This window comes from Phymastichus coffea, unplaced genomic scaffold (genome assembly GCF_024137745.1).
Source record: "Phymastichus coffea isolate CEN01 unplaced genomic scaffold, Cenicafe_Pcof_1.1 PCOF00081, whole genome shotgun sequence".
In the NCBI taxonomy this organism is placed as follows: domain Eukaryota; kingdom Metazoa; phylum Arthropoda; class Insecta; order Hymenoptera; family Eulophidae; genus Phymastichus; species Phymastichus coffea.
The window spans coordinates 639,271-659,190 of NW_026706892.1; the positions used below are offsets into that span (position 1 = coordinate 639,271).

The 19,920-nt window shown below is 33.3% G+C and overlaps 3 protein-coding genes across 7 annotated transcripts; all 3 read left to right on the forward strand.

Annotated features, from left to right (window-relative positions):
• The first annotated feature begins 373 nt into the window (after positions 1-373).
• Positions 374-12,251, forward strand: LOC131668617 (HUWE1-associated protein modifying stress responses). Of its 2 annotated transcripts, none has more exons than XM_058942945.1 (5): positions 374-1,221; positions 4,311-4,382; positions 5,892-6,063; positions 6,384-6,529; positions 6,917-12,251. In XM_058942945.1, the coding sequence occupies exons 1-5, from the start codon at positions 1,029-1,031 to the stop codon at positions 7,051-7,053; spliced, it is 720 nt and encodes a 239-aa protein (XP_058798928.1). In that variant the 5' UTR covers positions 374-1,028; the 3' UTR covers positions 7,054-12,251. The 2 variants fall into 2 exon arrangements, with proteins under 2 accessions (XP_058798928.1, XP_058798929.1); XM_058942946.1 differs by having other exon boundaries at positions 1,027-1,229.
• Positions 12,252-12,642: 391 nt separating this feature from the next.
• On the forward strand, positions 12,643-14,701 carry LOC131668609 (speckle-type POZ protein-like). Of its 3 annotated transcripts, none has more exons than XM_058942928.1 (3): positions 12,643-12,891; positions 13,146-13,567; positions 13,707-14,701. In XM_058942928.1, the coding sequence occupies exons 2-3, from the start codon at positions 13,156-13,158 to the stop codon at positions 14,297-14,299; spliced, it is 1,005 nt and encodes a 334-aa protein (XP_058798911.1). In that variant the 5' UTR covers positions 12,643-12,891; positions 13,146-13,155; the 3' UTR covers positions 14,300-14,701. The 3 variants fall into 3 exon arrangements, with proteins under 3 accessions (XP_058798911.1, XP_058798912.1, XP_058798910.1); XM_058942929.1 differs by having other exon boundaries at positions 13,262-13,567; XM_058942927.1 differs by having other exon boundaries at positions 12,643-13,567.
• A 3,705-nt stretch (positions 14,702-18,406) lies between these two features.
• LOC131668589 (speckle-type POZ protein-like) lies at positions 18,407-19,791 on the forward strand. 2 transcript variants are annotated; one of them, XM_058942884.1, is made up of 2 exons: positions 18,407-18,533; positions 18,593-19,790. In XM_058942884.1, exons 1-2 carry the CDS (start codon positions 18,509-18,511, stop codon positions 19,573-19,575), a joined length of 1,008 nt encoding a protein of 335 aa, XP_058798867.1. In that variant the 5' UTR covers positions 18,407-18,508; the 3' UTR covers positions 19,576-19,790. The 2 variants fall into 2 exon arrangements, with proteins under 2 accessions (XP_058798867.1, XP_058798868.1); XM_058942885.1 differs by having other exon boundaries at positions 18,434-18,537; positions 18,593-19,791.
• Positions 19,792-19,920: the final 129 nt, after the last annotated feature.

A 19,920-nucleotide genomic window follows, 5' to 3' on the forward strand; every position in this document is an offset into this window, starting at 1 on the left:
GTTTTAAAGATTTTGAATCTAAAAGTTTGTTACCATTAAAAAGCATTTTTATTTTAACATACGATTATATTTATCTATTTCCAATTTACAAGTAAAAAATTCAATATATGTTGGAGTTGATTCAAAAAGTTCCGCGCAGCCAGCAGCAATAAAAAATGACGCTAATTCTGTGGACGTCCACACTCCACAAGCTTAGTTGGCGCCACAATCGTCCACACGCGCGCGCACGTCAAAATCATAACATACAGTTTTTATCTCTGTCTAACAGCTGCTCCTTTAGTAATCATGCATCTCTGTCTAACCACGGGGCCACGATACATACGCGCATTCCCCAGGCAGCAGCAGCCAACAAGCAGCTTGCAGTAGGGCAGGCCTTCGCTGCTCGCTCGCAGTCTTTCTTTGATAACTGCGGCTCGCTCGTTTGCTCGCTTGTGCGAGAGAGACGGAGACACACATATGCGCACTGGGACTACTGGCAGAAGGGGAGAGAGGAAGAACGAACTCTCTGGTGCTCTGCTCGCAACAGCGGTGTGCAAATAGTATGATGGTGTTGTGTCAGCAGTAGAGTTGGGAGAGAGTTGGATAATCCTCGTCAACGAGTATGAAGTAAAAAAGTGTCGTAAAAGGGCTACTGCTTCAGGCAACGCGGTATTTTTTTGTGAAGTGTGCAGCAGCAGTTGCGAATTGCAAGTGTGCGTGCAGGCAGTCGTGAGAGAGAAAGAGAGAGATAGGAGGAAAAGACGTTAGTGCGGATCAAAGGAAGGAGCGTGGGTTCTATTTTTCGATCGCTCTCTCGACATTTTTCGCTTTGCGCCGCGCTCTCGCGGATTTGCCTCGTAAAATGGCCGCAGCATAACCTCTGTTGTCTTCATCGTCGTCAACCGTACTCGTCGTCCTCGAGGAGCAACTCAACCGCCCACCGAAGACTAACCTCATCCCAGAGTAGTGTTAGTGTGTGTGTGTGTGTGTGTGTGTGTGTGTCGTAGTTCGTTACTCTGTGCACGTGTGCCATCATCGTTATTATCATTATGAGTGAGGAAAGGAGCGACGAGGATTCAATAGTAGATTTGTGGTACTCCAACTGGGAGCAGCAGTGCGTCGAGGCTATTGAGGCTGAACCTGATTATGAAAGCCAGCTGCAAAGTGAAAAGGAACTCTATTCACAACAAATATGGTCGAATTTTCAGACTACCGCCACTGCCATCGCACAGCTTTACAAAGGCAAGTCGGTCAGTTCTTTCTTCTTCTTTTTTTTTTTCTTTTCCAAGGCAAAGTCTGCTGACTCTTGCTATCTGTCTTTTTCTTTTTGTGGTATGTTTGGTAACATACTGATACGAAAGCTTCTGATATCGGTCGGCCTAGTCATTTACATTGGACGCTGTTGTTTCCAATTTTGCTTTCTAAGCACATGCTCTCGTTGATAAGAATTGTGTATTGATGTAACAAGGTCTGTTGCTTTGAATCATTTGTCAGAGACACTTTGCCGTGTCATGTTAGGTTGGGTCGAATGACTGTTGAACGTTTCTTAAGCATTCCTTTTTTCATTCATTTACATTTTTCATACAAAGTCGGTTGAATTTTGTTGTTGTAATTTTATTTTTTATATGAAATGTTGGAGTTGATGAATGTAATTTTTGTTAATTATTTTTTAAGTTTGTTTATGGTATACAGATATTTGTTTACATTTTGTATGTGTATAGATGTTAATCAATCATCCTATATTTATTTTTAAACATTGACTTTTTTAAACTTCAGAGCATGCAACAATGCCAGTGAGTAATGTGTGGGTGGAAGACAGGAAATCAAGTTACTTTCTGATTGATATATCCTTGTCATTTTTGTAGTATTTATAGGAACATTCCTCTTTTGCCTCTCAATTGAATTTCATCCATCAGTTTTTATAAATTGTACCAGTTACACTGCTATCAAATTCTTTTTATACCATTACATACTGGAACTTTTTAACTCAAAGTATTCTTTTCTTAATAATCTAATTATGCAGCTTCATTTTACATTCAAAGCTATATACTTACTTCTTTTATAAAACATCCTTAAAAATGTCAACAAGTTACATTAAAAATCTATAAAAGCATGTCACTTTTTTTATTAAATTTCTCAATAGAGCTTCTGGTTAGCTTGTTTTAGTTTATTGATCCTCATCAGTCTTAACAGTATTATGTTGGAAAAATGATCTGTTTCAGTTTAATTATAGATAATAAGTTTTACTTATATTTTTTTTTTGTCTCAAAAGTGATGATATGCTTATTCTTAGCTTATATTATTTATGTTGCAAGTTCCATTCTTTAGTGTCTACATGTGTTTTTAGTTTACAAGTGTGATATACAATTACCATTTAGAAAATTCATTCTTCTTGGTTTACTGAGGTTCCTACATCTGTGAATGTTATTCAAAGTTGTAACTAAGAGTGATACAATTATAAGTAGATAAAATATCTGTAACTAATTGTTTTAATTTTAATGCTTACTTTTTCAAACTTACTTTACTGTTTGAGATTTTGAATAGTTTTTGAGATGTTATTTCTTAGTTTACATTTATTAAAAGAGTTAAATCTACTGTTAATTACATACAAGTTTATCATTTTTAATAAATAAGTTCACTATTTGTGTTCAACATATTTTGTGGTACTTTACCATTCCTGTTTCCTTTTAAGAACTACAGTAAATTGAATTATTCTTAATAATCTAATTAGTGCTAATTAATCACAAGATACTTAATGAATGTCCAACATCAAGAGCCTATCGCGTCACCGCAAAACACTAAAATGTGTCCGTCACTTTATTAGATACTTTACAGCCAACACAATGAAATAACGGTTGAAAATTTTTTTTAGGTTATGCTTAGGTAATACTACTCGATTTCAAATCTATTTATGGAAAACAATTAGATTTAATCACAGGTCTACAAGCGAGACAACTTCTCTTTTCTGCCATTGCTACGCGACGAGCATTTTAATTTTTTATATCTGTTTCGTTTCATAAGTATTGCACAGAAACGAGCCGACTCGTCTGAGAATTTCTCGTGTCTGATTATATAGATTCTATGCTCTTCCAGTTTTAATTAATGCGCTTTTATTAACTACAAATTAACCTACTTTGCATAACATTATTTTGTCGTGCAATCATTATTTGCGTGCTGATCGGATGGATGCACATTGTTTTATTATTTTCCTTTATTATTCCTTGTACTTCGACCGGTAATTTATGCAGGAGTTAATAGTTCAAATTGACTTTCGCATACACCAGTAATTTTCGCCGCACAATTACCATTGAAAACTGTTATTTTTTTTTCTATATGTTGGAAAGTACGGCGTACGCGATATCTCTCTATGACTCTGCGCGTAAAAAAGAACAGACGCAGGCGGAAGGCATCCGCCCGCAAGAAAGCGACACAAACCGCTTGTTCTCTTTCCATAGATTTCATCTTTTTTTCGATGGAAAAAAAAGAAGGAAAGTTCGTTATTTCGTGAACCAAATGTAGTTGAATGCGCGTGCAAAAAACCGTTTTGTCGTCTTCGTGCGACAGGATTACTTATACTGCAGCTCTCGCTTTCATTTATTATCCGTTCGAAAGCATGTACGAGAGTTAATAAACCGCTGCTGCACTGCAAGAGCAGAATGTATTTTCTCTCTTACTCTTGAGCTGTTGTTGCGTGTGAGTGTGTTGCCATATTGCTCAACAACCATTTTCTCGTCCTCTCGCGTGCCCTTCCTCGGAGATTTTTCTCAGAGATAATGTATACGCTGTCTTGAAAAAATTTTTTTTGTTCGTCACATGCCTTAGAAAGTTTTCAGATACGGGTTTCAAAATGTTTTCAGCGTGGATGACGAATCGATTGAAAAAATTTTGTTCTTGGCGTATCATTTCGTTACTTGGCACGTTTTTCCTTTGTTATCTCGAAAAATTGTTCGAGCAGAGTTCAATGAACTCGATGAATAAAGCGAGTTGATAATTTCTTGGAGCATTGAAACGTAACAGGAGGAATTCGATAAATAATTGATGGAGTTTGACACACAATTCAAATTTAAACTATGATAGAACAAAGAATGTTTTGACGTAGAGAACTAAGCACAATGAGGGTCTACCAAACCTAGGCTACGTCATTACATTTCATTGTGAGCCCATGGAGTTACCCAGCTATGAGCATAATCACACCCCATACATGAATTTTCTCTTAAACAAAACTATCTTTCTTTGTCTTCCTTATACTCCTCGAGAGCTCGAAAGAAAGAGGGGATATATCGATCAATGTCTTTGTCTAACTCCACCCCATTTTTTCTTTGATTTTACAGATCGTTCACAAGGTACGTCCTTCTGGTCGCCCTTCCAAACGGCTGCAGGCACGGTCACCTCTCTCTACAAAGGTACGGATACACACACGCACGCACACACACTTGCCTTTCGTTTTTTTTTTCTTCGCCATCTACCTACCTGCGTGCACTACTAGGATACCAGGCGCTTGACCCCCGATGCACACGCTTTTATCTTCTCTTCTCTTTTTTACACTCCTCACACTCCTTTCAGTCCCTTTGCCAGCGCGCTTCTACTTCCCTCCCTTTTCTTCCTCTTTTTCTTTTGCTTCTATTTTTACTACCTTCGTTGGATGCCTCGCGTGCATCGGTGTTCAGTCGATCCTCGTGGTTTTTTTTACGGAATACTAGCGAGATTTTGAAGAAAAAAATTAGGAACGTGTTTTTTTTATTTACTTATCGACGTACGATATTTTTATTTACCTGTGAGAATGAGTCACGGATAAAGATACTGACTTTGAGAATCAAGTTTTTAGTATTTACCACTTCAACTTCAAAAAAAGTAGTAGTCTTCTTTATGTTTATTATTTTTAGACGCGAAATGTTTTTGGCATTGTAGACGACTATAAAATATATTTTGTAACATTCAAAGAGAAATAACTATAATTGACGTTTTAAAAACGTTATAAAGAAGATTTTATAGATTCAAAATTTCGACTCTACTATTATTACTATTGACGATATGATCGAGCTTCAGAAGAAAAAAAACACGAAAACTTAAAAAGTAATTGCGAAATTCCATAGCGTCGCAGCGTCATAAACTTCTGCTAATTAACTCGAGAGAGACAGAGCGAATGTGTCCTTTGACTCTGCAACAGAGAGGGACACAACGAAGCAAGATTCCGAACATCCTTTTTTCCCTTTCTCCTCTCTTGCCGCACCGGGTATGTACCTTTGCTAACACACGCAGGCGCGTCAACAGCTGACCTTCATACGGCCGCCGCCGCACAGTCAGCTGTTTAAGAAACTCGCGTGTGTTTGTGTGTATGTGTGCGCGCTGCCACTACATATATATATATGTATATGTATGTAAATATATATATATATATATATATATATATATATATATATCGTCGAGTCATCCTTTTCACGTTTTCATTTTGCGCTCCCGAGCAGTGACGGTTTTATTTTTCGTTTTATTTTTTTTACTCGTCGCGTTTTCTATTTTGTACTAGTGATAACTATTTACAGTCGGCTGAATAAGTTACGTTGGATTTTGAAATGGAAGATATTACAAAAAGCTACTATATCGCGAATGAAACTTTTACGTAAAATATACGCCACGATAAAGATGAAGAAACTATTTCGCAAAATTAAGTACCGATCAATATACTATCAAGATATATCTTGACAGACGATAAGATAAAACTGATATCATGACTATCGATAAAAAGAATAAAAAGAACTGCATCCCGATAAATTGTGTAATTTATCACGTTAATAAAACGACAGTGACCTCTAGCTTCACGTGATAAAATTTTAATTTTTTTGTATTGTTCGGTTTTCTTTTAAAATAAATAGTCGCTTTGAAAACATATAAATTGATATGTGTGTTTTCCGCAGAGTCATCCAATGGGATTCGTCGGTGTAGTGAATTGGGTATCGAAGCTGGTAAGCAAAGACGCAATAAGGAACTGATCAATTGGGCGAGGAAAAAAAGGCGCATGATTCGCAGGGAGGACCTATTAGCCTATCTTGCTGGTAAACCACCGCCACCTAGACCACATTCGCACAGGTACATACAATCTGTGCTTTTTGTACAGACCACAATTCGCTGCAGTAAATTTCTCTGTGGTTTAATATTTACTCTTATACCCGAGTGAATATTTAAATATAATCAATATTTTTGGATTGCACGTAGAAATTTGGATAAGATATTAAAAAATCAATTTAAGTGTTGAATTATGCTGGATAAAAATATCCAAATATCTGTAAAGCAAGCTATTGTTAGAATCTTTAGCAATGAACGTGTTCAGTAAAGTATGTGAAAAAAATTATAATTATTTAATTATAATTTTTTAATGATCAAATATTAATAATCTTTTTACTTTGTAGGAGTTCTCCCAAACCACGTATGACGGTATCTGGCTCCCCCCCGTCACAAAGCCCAACAGCAAGTATGGTAGTGTCGTCGACACCGCCTCCAGGCAGTGAACCAGATCCGGAATTGCACACATTCAGAGAAGCCATCGCACTATCAGGTATGATTCTTTTTGAATAATAAAAAACGGAAAGATGCACAAGCTCTTTTCGCTTAAACTTTAAAGTATAAAATAAGTCTGTAATTTTTAGAATATCTTCTTCTTTAGATAAATGATGGTATGTAATAATTTTGAGAAAGTCAGAAAATGTAATTGTAATATTAATTAAAAATTTTAATAATTACGATTTATTATTCGAGTTAATTACGCAGAATAATATAATAAATACATGATCTTTAAGATTAGCGATTTATTTGTATTATGCTAAAGTTGATTTAAAAATATAAAAGCTTGAAAAAAATAGAAATAAAAACTAGAATCTATGACCCGTCAAAATATATATGTGACAGAATGATGCTTAATGATGTTAATTGGTAAAAATTACAGGTTCGCCGATGTCGCGTCGCAATGGTCGCGAGTTGTCAGCCTTCATAAGCAGCGAGTTCGCTCGGCATCACAAAAGACCCGCGTCCCACGACGTGGACATGGGCTCGCCTACGCATAAACGGCCGCGTTTCATGTAACAGTGCGCCAAAGTTCTACGCACAAATCATGCAGCTCAACATTACTACGTTTTCCAGCCGTAAAGAAATTGAGAGAACTTGTTTATGTGCGTCTGCCTGCTTATCTGTGTGTGTGGAAGGATATGCTTGAGACTTTATTTGTGCGTGAAAGCTTAATATATTTGACAGTACGAACGTTCAGCTACCAAAGATACTCCGATGGATCTCCTTTTGCGCGACATCCACACCAACTTTGTTATACTTTGATAGTGTGGCTAAATTATTCGAGATTAGGCAAGAGGTGTCATTATTATTATTATTATTATTATTTTAAAAAAATGAAATTTTAAGTTTATTTAATCGCGTTATAGAAAATTTTTAGTCAAATAAATTAGCTGTATCTTTTTTCTAAAGAAAGATAATAATATACAATATTATGAGAATAAAACTATTATAAGGTAACAAAGTGTGTCGATGTCTCTAAGCAACTTTTAGCGATTTTAGGAATACCATCAATGGGTCAAAAGATTGTCGAACAATTATCAAGTTTAATCACTGCATAAGGATAATCACTTTGTTTTATACGAAGTAAAACGAAAACGTAGATGAATTGTACCCGTTTCTGGATTATTCATTCAAGAAAAAATATAGAAATCATACACGTTCAGTTAAACGTGGCCATTTATCTGTCTCTTTCTTTTACTATATACAGTGCTTTTTTGGATTCTAAAAAGGAAGAAAAGGATATGAAAGAGTTGCTTCGAACGTGTTCGTATACCGTCAAAAGTGCCGATAATAACAAAAAATGAATAATCTTGGTTGTGTCATACAAATGTATGGGATGCTAGAAATGTTTGGTGTGCGATATGACTATTTTTATTGAGTGATTTGGCTTCTACAGCGCAGTAACTATCCATTCTGTTACATTCTGTAAATATAGTAATTTAATATGCATTCGCATTAGAATAAATACAGTGATCAAAAGAATTACAAAAATAAATTTTCGGCACTTCGTACGGGGAAAGTTATGCTTTCGGCACGCTTAGTTAATCACTACGCTTAACGTCGAACTTTCTACGAGTCATCGAAATGCTATTACCTAACATGTTCGGAAAAGAGATTCTATTTCGTGTGCTATTCCAGCCTTACATCACTTGGGCCTAAACATCACACGAGACGAGTATCTACTTTCTTGCACTAGTTAGGTAACGTACTAATACTTCATAAATTATTAAACTTTTGTGGCAGTATTTGTTATAACTTTATAAAAATTTATAAACTATGTTTTTTTGAGCAGTGACTTGAAATATAATTTATTTTTCAAAGTTTATTGTATTAATAAATACAATCGTTATTTTAATTGGTAAAAAATGAAAAATATGGTCACAAATAGCACAGTTTTTGCCAAAATCGTCAAGCTTTCATTTATGATAAAAATTATCAACAGAAAGACAGTTATTGCATTGTAATTGCAAAATCACGTATGAGCGCTATTTATCGAACCGGAAATATATATTATTAAATTTTTTGCATCGTTACACATATTACACGATGCGCAATGTGTGATAAAAATAATTCTTCAGTAAATTATATCAACGCAATTCAGCGCATATTTTTATGATTAATTTTAAAAAATGAAACTATAACGTAAGTAAACAAAAGAAGCTAATGTTATTCACTCTATCCAACGTACGTGATGTTACAATGACACAATTACATTAAAATTTATTTCAATTATTATTGTAGTTATTATTATAATTTAATTTTCTTTGTAAACACTATTTTCGAAAAATGTGTGAAGTCAATATGAACATCTTATTTGAATACATTGAACAATAATTTTCTAAAACTACTAAATTCGACTGACAATTAATTAAAATGTGAAGGCATGTAAATTCTTCTTCAACATTGTACGTTTTTTAAAACGTAATGTTCTATTTGAGTACACTGTCAATATGATTTGGATTCTAACTAGCAACGAATTAGTACAGCATTTGTTTTTTATGAGTTGTTCTTAGTTGCAATAAAAAACTGAAACTAGTTTGTTAGAGATTATGACGCCAAGATTTGTACATAATTTGAAATTTACTAATGATTTTACTGTGTAACTGAGATTATAATCTGAGTTTGATACAAGTTAAAAATGAGGTGATAAGAAATGTCGATCCTGTTCAAATAGCACATTCGTAGTTAATGAAATTTTGTTGTTACATTTGTAAACTTATATCACTTAAAGTGAAGAAGCGTATATACACACAAAACCATGTAGCATAATTGAATAAAATATTGTAAATCGCGTACAATAAAGACCCAGTTAGAAGAAAAAACATAACTCGTTTAAGCGATCAAGATTTTTGTTTTTACCATAAAACTCGCATCACATGTGCAATCTTCATAGATACCGAGATGATGAAAGGTGGAAAAAGCTTAGTATGTTTTCTTATTCGTTGAAACACGCATCAAGTAGAGTAATTCACATTAAGCAAAGCAGCTCAACAAAACTTTTTTGCCTCTTCTGCTAAAAATGTGTTAACAATGGATTATTCAGAAAAATTTAAGAGTCGTTCGTAAAAAGTATGTTCACATTAAATGATAAGAAACCAGCATTATTGCTTCTCGTTTTTGTAGCTCATCAACAATGTAATTATGTACATGATATAATAATAAGATGGACATATTTTCCTTTCATCGATACGTAGATTCATATAAATAATGTTAAGTATAAAATAGCGTAACAATGAGTTGAAAGTCAGCCATGATTGTGGAGAAGATTGCAACTGTTATTTAGATTTTTTGTAATAGAACATCGATCTTTTGGAGAACAAATCAATCGTTTGTAAAATTTCTAACTAAACTAAACGAACGATCGGTGCTTTGCAAAAAAAAAGTAAATAAATAAACAGTACAAATGTCTTCTCCAGCATAAAATGAACGTAATTCATTGACAGTCATTGAAAGCAAACATAATTATTTCATATATTTTGTAAAATATTGTATTAACTGATAATTTCAAAACGTTTAAGTGCAACTGCAAAACAAATTGGATTTATATTTCTAATACCTTAATGCTGAGTGCATCTTTTTATCAAAATATACACATACAACTTAACTCGTACATTCACATAATTAATAAATATTATAAATAAAATCGCTTATTTTTTCGCGCCTAAAATTCCATAAGAACATCAAAAGAACTCCTTGATTGTGAAAATTTATAGTTTATTTTTAAGAACTTAAACTACTCGATTGTAACAAATCCAAGTGAAATCGAGTCTTTTTTGCAATTAATGATTTACTTTGACTTTGTGAAACATACGAAGAATACACTACGGTGGCTTTAAAGCACTAGATTTTCACAGTTTATTCACTAGATTTATATCTTATAGCCAATTTAAGTTTTTAAGTCAAGAATGTGCTGAGCCTTCAAAATGAAAATTACCTTTTGCTTTACATTGAACTTTCGTAATAAGTTTAATACAATATTAAGTAAACGTAATCAAATCTCCAACGATCCATACAAAATTCATACACAATCTTATTATTTTTATATAATTACTCAATTGTAAAAAAGAAGTTTTATTTCAGACGTAGTTTTTTATGAAAATAAAATTTACTTTATTTCGTATTTGCAGCAATTTAATAGTAAATTCAGTAAAACTATTCACATTAACAATGAGCATAGCTTATATAGAAAAGTCACATAGTTGTAACAAAACAAAAACAAAAAAAATAGAGCAGATGTTTTACTTCTATACGTAAAGTTCCGTTGTTCTATTGTTTTTGAAAAGCTGAGCGCAATTACTTCTGAAAGCCAAGCAAAAAGTTGTTCAGATGTAAATATAGCTTAAATGACACTAAAGATATCAAATAATGAATAATGTTAAGTAATATAAGAGTAATATTAATATCACATTTAACATTAATAGACTAGGTATTTAAAAGCTTTAATTGTTGTTATCAAATTGTCCAAATTACGTTTATGCTAATTACAATCAGTTAAAACAGCAAAACATTTCTTAATTTGATTGTTACGTACTAATTTTATTATTAGAAAAATAGTTAAACACTCAAGTACCGAAGATGCCATATTTAGGATTTACAAGTTCTTAGGAAGTGACTGAATGCTTTTATCGATGTCAATCATTCATTATTCTTTGTACATTTCCGAAATTGTGAGTCATCCTAATTATGGTTGTTGTAGGTTCTTTTTTTTCCGTAATGAATTAATGAAAAATAGGTGATAAGAGCGTTTTGGGCTTTCATTTTTATTCGTAAAAATATTGTGGTTTTTTCTATTTTGTATGAGACACACAACTTCATAAAAATTACTTTTACGCCATGAATTGAAACGCACGATATTTGCCAAAAAGAAAGAATTTGAAAAAAGGTTAGATGGAAATTTTATGTTTCGAGAGCTTCCAAAATGAGTTTATATTCACGATAAAGTTAATTGTCTTTGTGCACTATCTAATAATGTTGATTTGCATGCATCAAGCGATCCTCATTTCAAGCTTAGATTTTTTTTCGAATCCAACTGTTATCTTATCAGAAGCGCTTTTTAAATTATCGAAAAATATAATGGAAAATGATGAGATTTATTTTTTCTGCCTCGTTTATTTATTAGAAAATATCAATATTAAGTAACTTAATAATTGTCCAAGTACATATAACATTGAATTGTTTGGATTACATTTACGAATTTCAATTTAAAAAAATTCTGTACCAGTATTTTACGATAATTTTAGGCCTGCATGCTCTTGTAAGTTTAACTTACACTGACATATACTTAAATCAATCGGAGAATAAAAATAAAAAAGTTACCAAGTTGGAGTTAATTGTGCCGTTCTTTGGTTTTCACTACCTTTATCAAAGTTATCAACTCAAACTAGTGGGCATATTTGATAGGCGATACAATCAACTGTGTAAGTAAATTGTAAAGCTGTAATGGTGCAAAGTGTCTTTGATAACGACGAATGTAAAGTGACTAAAAAAAACAAAGAAAGGTGTATGATTTTTAAGGCGTTTATAATTGTAATATAAAAACATTGTATCGGGGAAAATTAGTCGAAAGTAATATTTTCTACAAAAACATCTCTGTTCATTCGCTCATCGTTATAATATTCAGTAATATGAAGCTGTATAAAAAACTTACAATATTTTTTTTAATTAAGTTAAATAGGCATTTTATTAAATGTATTTGTGTAAATAAATATTTTTGAAAAATCTAATTCACATTTTGAATTTATTCGTAACCGGCACATAAGACGTTAGATATTTTTAGAAATTGATTTTTGTGTCATAATCTTCTAGATATTAAATCTTCTTAAAAATTAAATAGTTGATGTAATTTGCGGATTATTCAATTGCATTGGAACAACTTAATTATCATGGCTTAATTATCAATTAATCATGACACTATCTAAAAATTGATTACGATTTTTCAAGTTTCAAGCATACATATTGTATACAGGCAAAACACTGAATGTGTTTGTGAAATGCGAATAATACGATCATTGCGAATATTAAGAATTTGCGATCTTTTCCAAGCCGCTAGATGGCGAGTCGGAATCTGATCAAAAGTCGCTTTCATGTCGCCATAGCTGACGAGCTACCGGGTTCGGCGGAACGAGCATCAACTTTTAGCATAGTTATCTTTATCAAAATAAAACCTAGTATTTTTGATTATTAACTCTTTGTCAACGTAACCACATGAAGAGAAGTACATAATCAGTATTTTACTTTGAAGTGCATTTAATTCTGGAGTCTGACACGGCGATGTGCATTTGAATGATGCTATGTTGTTAATTTATTTCGTGGAGTTCATCTGACGAGAATAAAAAATCTTAAATATTTGTAAAGGTAAAAGTTGTATAAATATTTCTGATAAATATTTCTGATAAAGTTGTATAAATATTTCTGATAAATTAATAACTTACATTTATAACGACGTTGAGACATACAATAAAAATCTTTCTTAGTGATTTTCACTGTTAATTCAAGTTTTTCAAAGCTAATTATTATAAATTTATATCTGCTGATGAAAACATCTCAACCATATACAAGATGAGCATTCACTTGTCCAACGGTACTTTGTCAAATGTAACATATTTTAGTCACGGTACCATGAAACTGCTCAAATCTCTGGCAAGTTACACATGGACGATTAACAACTTTTGCATTTGTCGGAAACGCACGGGTGAGGTGATCGATTCGCCAATAATAAGTGCAGGTGCCGATGGCGAGCATCGTTGGCGTATACTTCTTTATCCAAAAGGCAAAAATGAAGAGCACCGAGAATATCTTTCGATTTTTTTGTTTTTGCTGACGTGCAACGAGAGTAAGCTCGATGTACAAACCAAAATCTCCATTGTAAACGATAAGAAGAAAGAATGTAACGAGCGGAGGCTCGAACAGCAACTACATCGAGGTAATGGTTTTGGATGTATGGATTTTATCAAGAGAGCTTTTCTTCTTGACAAGGCTAATGGATTGCTGCCTGATGGACATTTGACGATTATGATTGAAATAAGCACAGGTGATTATTTTAGTCATTATTATTATTATTGAAAATGATTTTTTTCTTATGAGGGATAGAGAACCAATGATAAACGTTAATAGTAATACAATTTATTTTTACGATCGACAAACAGTAAAATCATACATTTGAATTTTAGGAACGGGACTATCCATAAACCACAGCAATAACCATGCAAACTTAATTCACGAAATGTCACCTTCCGAGCAGTGTCTGTCTGTAGACTTAGAGCATCTTCTCGAGGACAAGAAGTACACAGACGTGACTCTATCGTCTCACGAGCAAACTTTCAAAGCCCACAAGAATATTCTCGCAGCTCGTAGTAGCGTCTTCTCAAAGATATTCGAGGTCGAGAATAAGAAGACACTCGAGCTCGAAGACGTCAATCCTGAAGTATTACAGGAGATGTTGCGTTTCATATATACTGGCAAAGTTAAAAATGTTTCGAAGTCCGATTCTTTGTTGGTTGTTGCTGAAAATTATAAGCTTGAGGGTTTGAAGGCGATGTGCGAAGATACTCTTTGTAAAAATCTTACGGTAGATAATGTAGTGGATACTTTGATATTAGCTGATTGTAATAAGGCTGAAAGATTGAAGACTCATGCGATTAGCTTCATTATTGCTCATGCAAAGGATGTGATTGAGACGCCGGCATATAAATTGATCGCTGAGTCGCATCAGCTTCATCTACTTGCCGAAGTTTTTCGCGTTTTGGCGTTACAGCATCATTAACATGGAGATTTTCCGATGAATTTATGTAGTTTTCTGTAGATCACTTCTATAAAATAAAGAAGACTGCTGAATAACTTTTATAATTAGATTGTATGACAAATCTGACATAAATTATGAATACTTTCACATTTTTAATGCTTTTATTAAGCTTGCTTCAATGCTTTGATTAACTTATATATTATTGGATCTTATTGAATGTTATTCTCGTAGAAAAATACTACTAATCAAATGTAAAAATCTGATTATAGTAATATTCTTTTGCGTTTCAGTCAATATAGCATGCACACCCCACAGATTTTCATATTAAACTATTTTTAACTTATAATTGATCATTAGGAAAATTGGTATAAAAATTGAAATAAAAAATTAAATGAATCCTCATAAAAATATTTCTGATATTTAATTATTTTATTATAACAATATTTTTTGTATTACTATAGATATCTTAGATAATTTACATAATCTGTTATAAAATTGAAAATGTTTTATATGTATTATTACGTAGTTATTTGTGGTTTTTATTTCATAAAAAACATGTTAACCTCTATTCACGAACTATCAATATTTATTTCTTATCTGTAGCATTATTTATTATAATTTTAATTACAAGTCATATCGCAAAAGTTTTTTTCGCGTACATGGAAAGTATTTGCTTGGTAAATAAATATACAAAAGAATCACTATGATTAATTACGATTGGCGTGCTTTGTATTTTTTAAATATAAATTAGCCTATATGCGGGCATCTCACAACAAAACGTAAAATTTTTATAACAAGGTATGGGTGAGTTTTTTCAAAAGACAAATCTTTTCGAAATGACTAGACATCTTATATTGCTTTTAATAAAAATCAGTATTTTGTTCCTATAAGTTCTTGAAATGAAGAAATGATATCTATAGCATTTGAATGCGTCTATTTCTACATCATCTATATTGATTTCATTCAGAATATTTTCCTTCATATTAGTCATAAATAATGCTTCAAAAACTGGACTACGCGTAGATAAAATTATTTAAGAAGCTGTGAATTTTTGCTCTTGAATTTTATACGATTTCTAAGTAATTGCGTGATACATCTTTATAGTTAATTAATGATACATTTTTATTGAATCAAAATGTAATAATTTAAATCTAATTGTTTTCATTTTCTATCTTAAGGCCCCGGTCGCATATGCACATACGCTTCCGTATGGCCCCGGTCCCATAGGTACGTACGGATGCGGACGGATACGGACGCGAATCGCAACTCTAGTAATATCACTAAAAATATCTAGTTCGATTATTTAGTACCAACACTATCGGTAGTGAGCAAAAGTGACTGTTGTTTAAAACTGTAGCGCCGAACGTACCATATTTAATGAACGCCTATCTAACCTTTACATTATTGCAGTCTATAAGATGGCAAATGATAGAGAATTGATAGACTTTCAACTACAATTAGTGGAATTAGGCCTTAATTTTATGGAAGTACTTGAATATATGAGAAGAAGAAGAAAAAATATATAAATGATATGTATTAATTATCCCAAAAACTTTTTTTACATTAGCATACTCATCAATAAGCAATATTCATGAAAATTTGAAAAGTAATTTCTAGACCTGACATTTGAACATTAAATGTGGTACGTTCGGCGCTACAGTTTTAAACAACAGTCATTTTTACTCACTACCGGTAGTGTTGGTACTAAATAATCGAACTAGATATTTTTAGTGATGTTATTACTACAGTTGCGATTCGTGTCCGTATCCGTCCGCATCCGTACGTATGTACCTATGGGACCGGGGTCTAAGGGTCTGTCTCCATAGGGCCTGCCTGAGCACGTCCGAGCCGGCCGAGATTTTTTATGGGCACGCCATCTCTATAATTTCGTGTTCATGCGTTTCTCGTATTGGCTGCGTCCGATCGGGCTCGTTTATGTAAACGCAGCCATTCACTATGAAACTCGCCATTGGATACGCAATTATAGAGATGGCGTGCCCATAAAAAATCTCGGCCGGCTCGGACGGACTCAGGCAGGCCCTATGGAGACAGACCCTAAGACTACAGCCACATAAGTATGTACGGGAGATTGCGGACGGATGCGTACGACAATGTAAAATCCTCTAGTATTACTAGGATATTACTAGAAAAACTTAGTAATATTTGATAGTAACGTATGCAGTTAAATCACTCTACATCAAACTTTAGCAAAATACAACCGAGCACACTCATTTAATATAATCTTCAAATTAATTTTAAATTGCGCGATAATGTAAAATAAAATTGTACACGGTACATCAAGAAAAATAATCGAAATGAACTGATTAACATTCTATATAAAAGAATAACATGTTATCAGGATACTCGCATACGAAGATTAGCTCATTGTAGAATTTTAGAGGCAATATCAAGGATTTCATTAATAGTTCTATAATCAGTGATTTCTAGTATCACAACGCTGTTGCCATTAACTATTGTTAGTACAGAATTGGAAATTCCGCGAAACAGCGGACTGTGGCAAAATACCGCGCGGTTTTCAAGACTGTGAAGATGGCCCCCGGGTTTTTATGGGAAATTGCCAGCGGAAAAGGGAAAATGGCATTAATTGTCGTAATTGTCCCTGATAACCGTGGTAATTTCCCATTTTTAATTAATCACCGGGAAATAGGTGAAAGTCGCGTTTTTCCGTTTACCGACTCAGTGGCATTTTTCTCCGGAAGTTATTGTCGAATATTTACGATAGACGGCTTAAAATTAAGATTTTAATATCCCCCGTCATGTCCCGTATTCGCATTTATCCTAAATGTTACCCTTTTCAAATGAAAATTGTTAATAACTTTGACGCCTCGGATGGCGGGAAAGCGGTATCAGTCCGGATTTCTGCGTTCCGCTGGCCAAGCAATACAGCTGATGGCGCGTAGTGTCGACTGCTTTAAACGAAAACACGGCTTATGAGGTTAACTGTACAAGAAAGTATTATTATCAGATTAGGTATTATTATTGTTTAAGAGCAGACGATTCTAACAAGTGTTCAGTACATGTATGCGCCACCAGCTGTGTTATCTGGACCACGGAACACAGAAATACGGACTGACACCGATTTCCCGCCATTCAAAGCGTCAAAGTTATGAACAATTGTTATTTAAAATGAGTAACATTTAGCATAAATGCGAATACGAAGGATGACGGGTGATATTGAAATCTTAATTTTAAGCCATCAATCGTAATTATTCAACAACAATTATTAGAGAAAGAGGCCACTTCCGGTGCCAGGAGAAAATGCCAATTTTCACCCATTTCCCGTTGACTAATCGAAAATGGGAAATTACTACGAGTATCAGAGACAATTAGCGGAATTAATGCCGTTTTCCCATTTTCGTTTGCAATTTCCCATAAAAACCTGGGGGCCATCTTTACAGTCCTGATATCCATAGCATTGTGATATTGGTTGATGCGAGAAAAGAGCATGAAAATTTTAATTTTCATATAGTTGAAAATATTTGTATTAAATATCTAGGAATGTGAAATTTATATTGCGGCAATAAATTTAATTTATAAATAATTAATATCAATAATGATTTGCAAAAATGGAAATATGCCGTTAATAAATCGTTTTAAGAAAATAAGAAATTATTATTTCAAATTATGCTGAAATAATTTGATTACCATCTGTGAAATTAATAGTCGTCTTAAAATGTGATTGAAAGAGAAAAATTCAATAGAATAAAACGATGAAAATTACATTTTTATTTTTTTACATTTGTAATATGACAGATTTGCGGGAAACAACTAATTATCAAAATATTAAATTTGAAGAATGTTCACGGGTGTTTTCAATGAGAAAAGAAGTGACATTCGATGTTGAAATGTATTACTAATAGTAATAAGTATAATACTAAGGTCCAAGAAAACTTTTGCTATTGACTAAAGTTGTGATTGTATGATAACAGAATATGACCATACCGTCAACAGATATCATATAACAAAATTATTTATATGATTTATACGTATGATAACAGACAAATGAGAATAATGGTATAGTAATGGTAGTGTAGTAAATAGAGCATTAAGGTACAGTGATATGTTTATGGAATCGAGGATTATGTCCGTTCAAAACTTGTTGACGTTGTGCTAGGTCAGTGTCGAGTGTCTTACCATTTAGTATCGAAGTAATTCACTGTACGAGTGATTAATAACTGCAGCGTCAGTCGAACGATTTTTACTTTCACCATGAACATCACGGACCACAACATAAGTAAGTAATATAAAAGTAATTTCAGCGGTAATAAAAATAGTTGTGTTTAATTATAACAGCTCTGAGGGATTATAATCAGAAACCAATAAAGTTAAAATCAAGTAAAAAATACAAGCTTATCGAGGCAATAAAAATGGAAACTTTTGAAGATATCTGGCGAATAGAAAATTTCAAAGAACGCTTCTCAGAGACCAAAACTCTAATTACCTCACCGTTATTTAGTCATGACTGTGATGGAAGTATTATAAATTACACCGCAAGAGTCTATCAAGTGGCTGCATACGGTGGATTGCTTATCATTGAATCACACGTTCAGGGGTCTGAGACGATATCTACAATGAAAGTGCAATGTCTTCTTCGCAAAGACGATGGCAAGGAAATTTCTTTAAGTACCTCTAAGCGTGACATTACTAGATTCAAACACGTTACTCAACTTCCAATAGTGTTGCGTAAGGCAAACGGTTTTATTCCAAACAACGTTCTGACAATTGTTTTTAGAATTCAAATCACCGTCAACCAAGATTACTATAGTGTTAAGAACACGAGACTCTCGGATGATTTAGGCTATCTATTGAGAAGTGGTTGCTTCAGTGATGTCACACTCATTGTCGACTGTTGCGAGATCAAAGCACACAAGGGTATTCTTGCATGTCGTAGCTCCGCTTTCGCATCCATGTTTCGTAACGAATCTGATGACGTAGTCCACATTAATAACTACAGTCTTGATGTGATGAATGAGTTGCTCAGTTTTTGTTACACTGGCTGGATAGGGGAAGTCAGCGAGGAATTGCTCCACGCCAGTGACGAGTTTGATATCGTTGGATTGAAAATCATTTGCGAGGATAATTTGTGCACAAATTTGAACGTTGATAATGCGGTTGCGTTCCTGGTTTGCGCCGAGCATTACCGTGCTTTAAATTTGAAGAAAAATGCTGCCATATTTATCGCGAAAAATCTGAAAGAATGTGTGAAAACGCCGCAGTTCAAGGAAATTTCACATTCTATGATTTTGGAAATTGTGCAGATGTGGTCGACGATGTGAACTTGTTTCGTCTGTCTGCAGGAAGATACGTACGTATCGCGTTGCTTCATGTTATTGTTTTGGGATTGAGTTTAATTTTTACAATTGAAAACTTTTCTTTGTGATGAATAAAATTTTTTTTAGTTAAAGAATGATCATTAATAATCTATTTAAATTTCAATTTTATAATATGACACATAAATTGTAACTAATCGAGTTGTAGGGAGAATAAGACCTTATTTCACTCTGTTATGTAAAAGTTACTTTAATAGTGAAATTCATTATTTACAAAATTTGTCTTGGTATTATATTTCATTTTGAATATATTTACAATTTAAATGGTATTTTTGTCCATTGTATTGGACG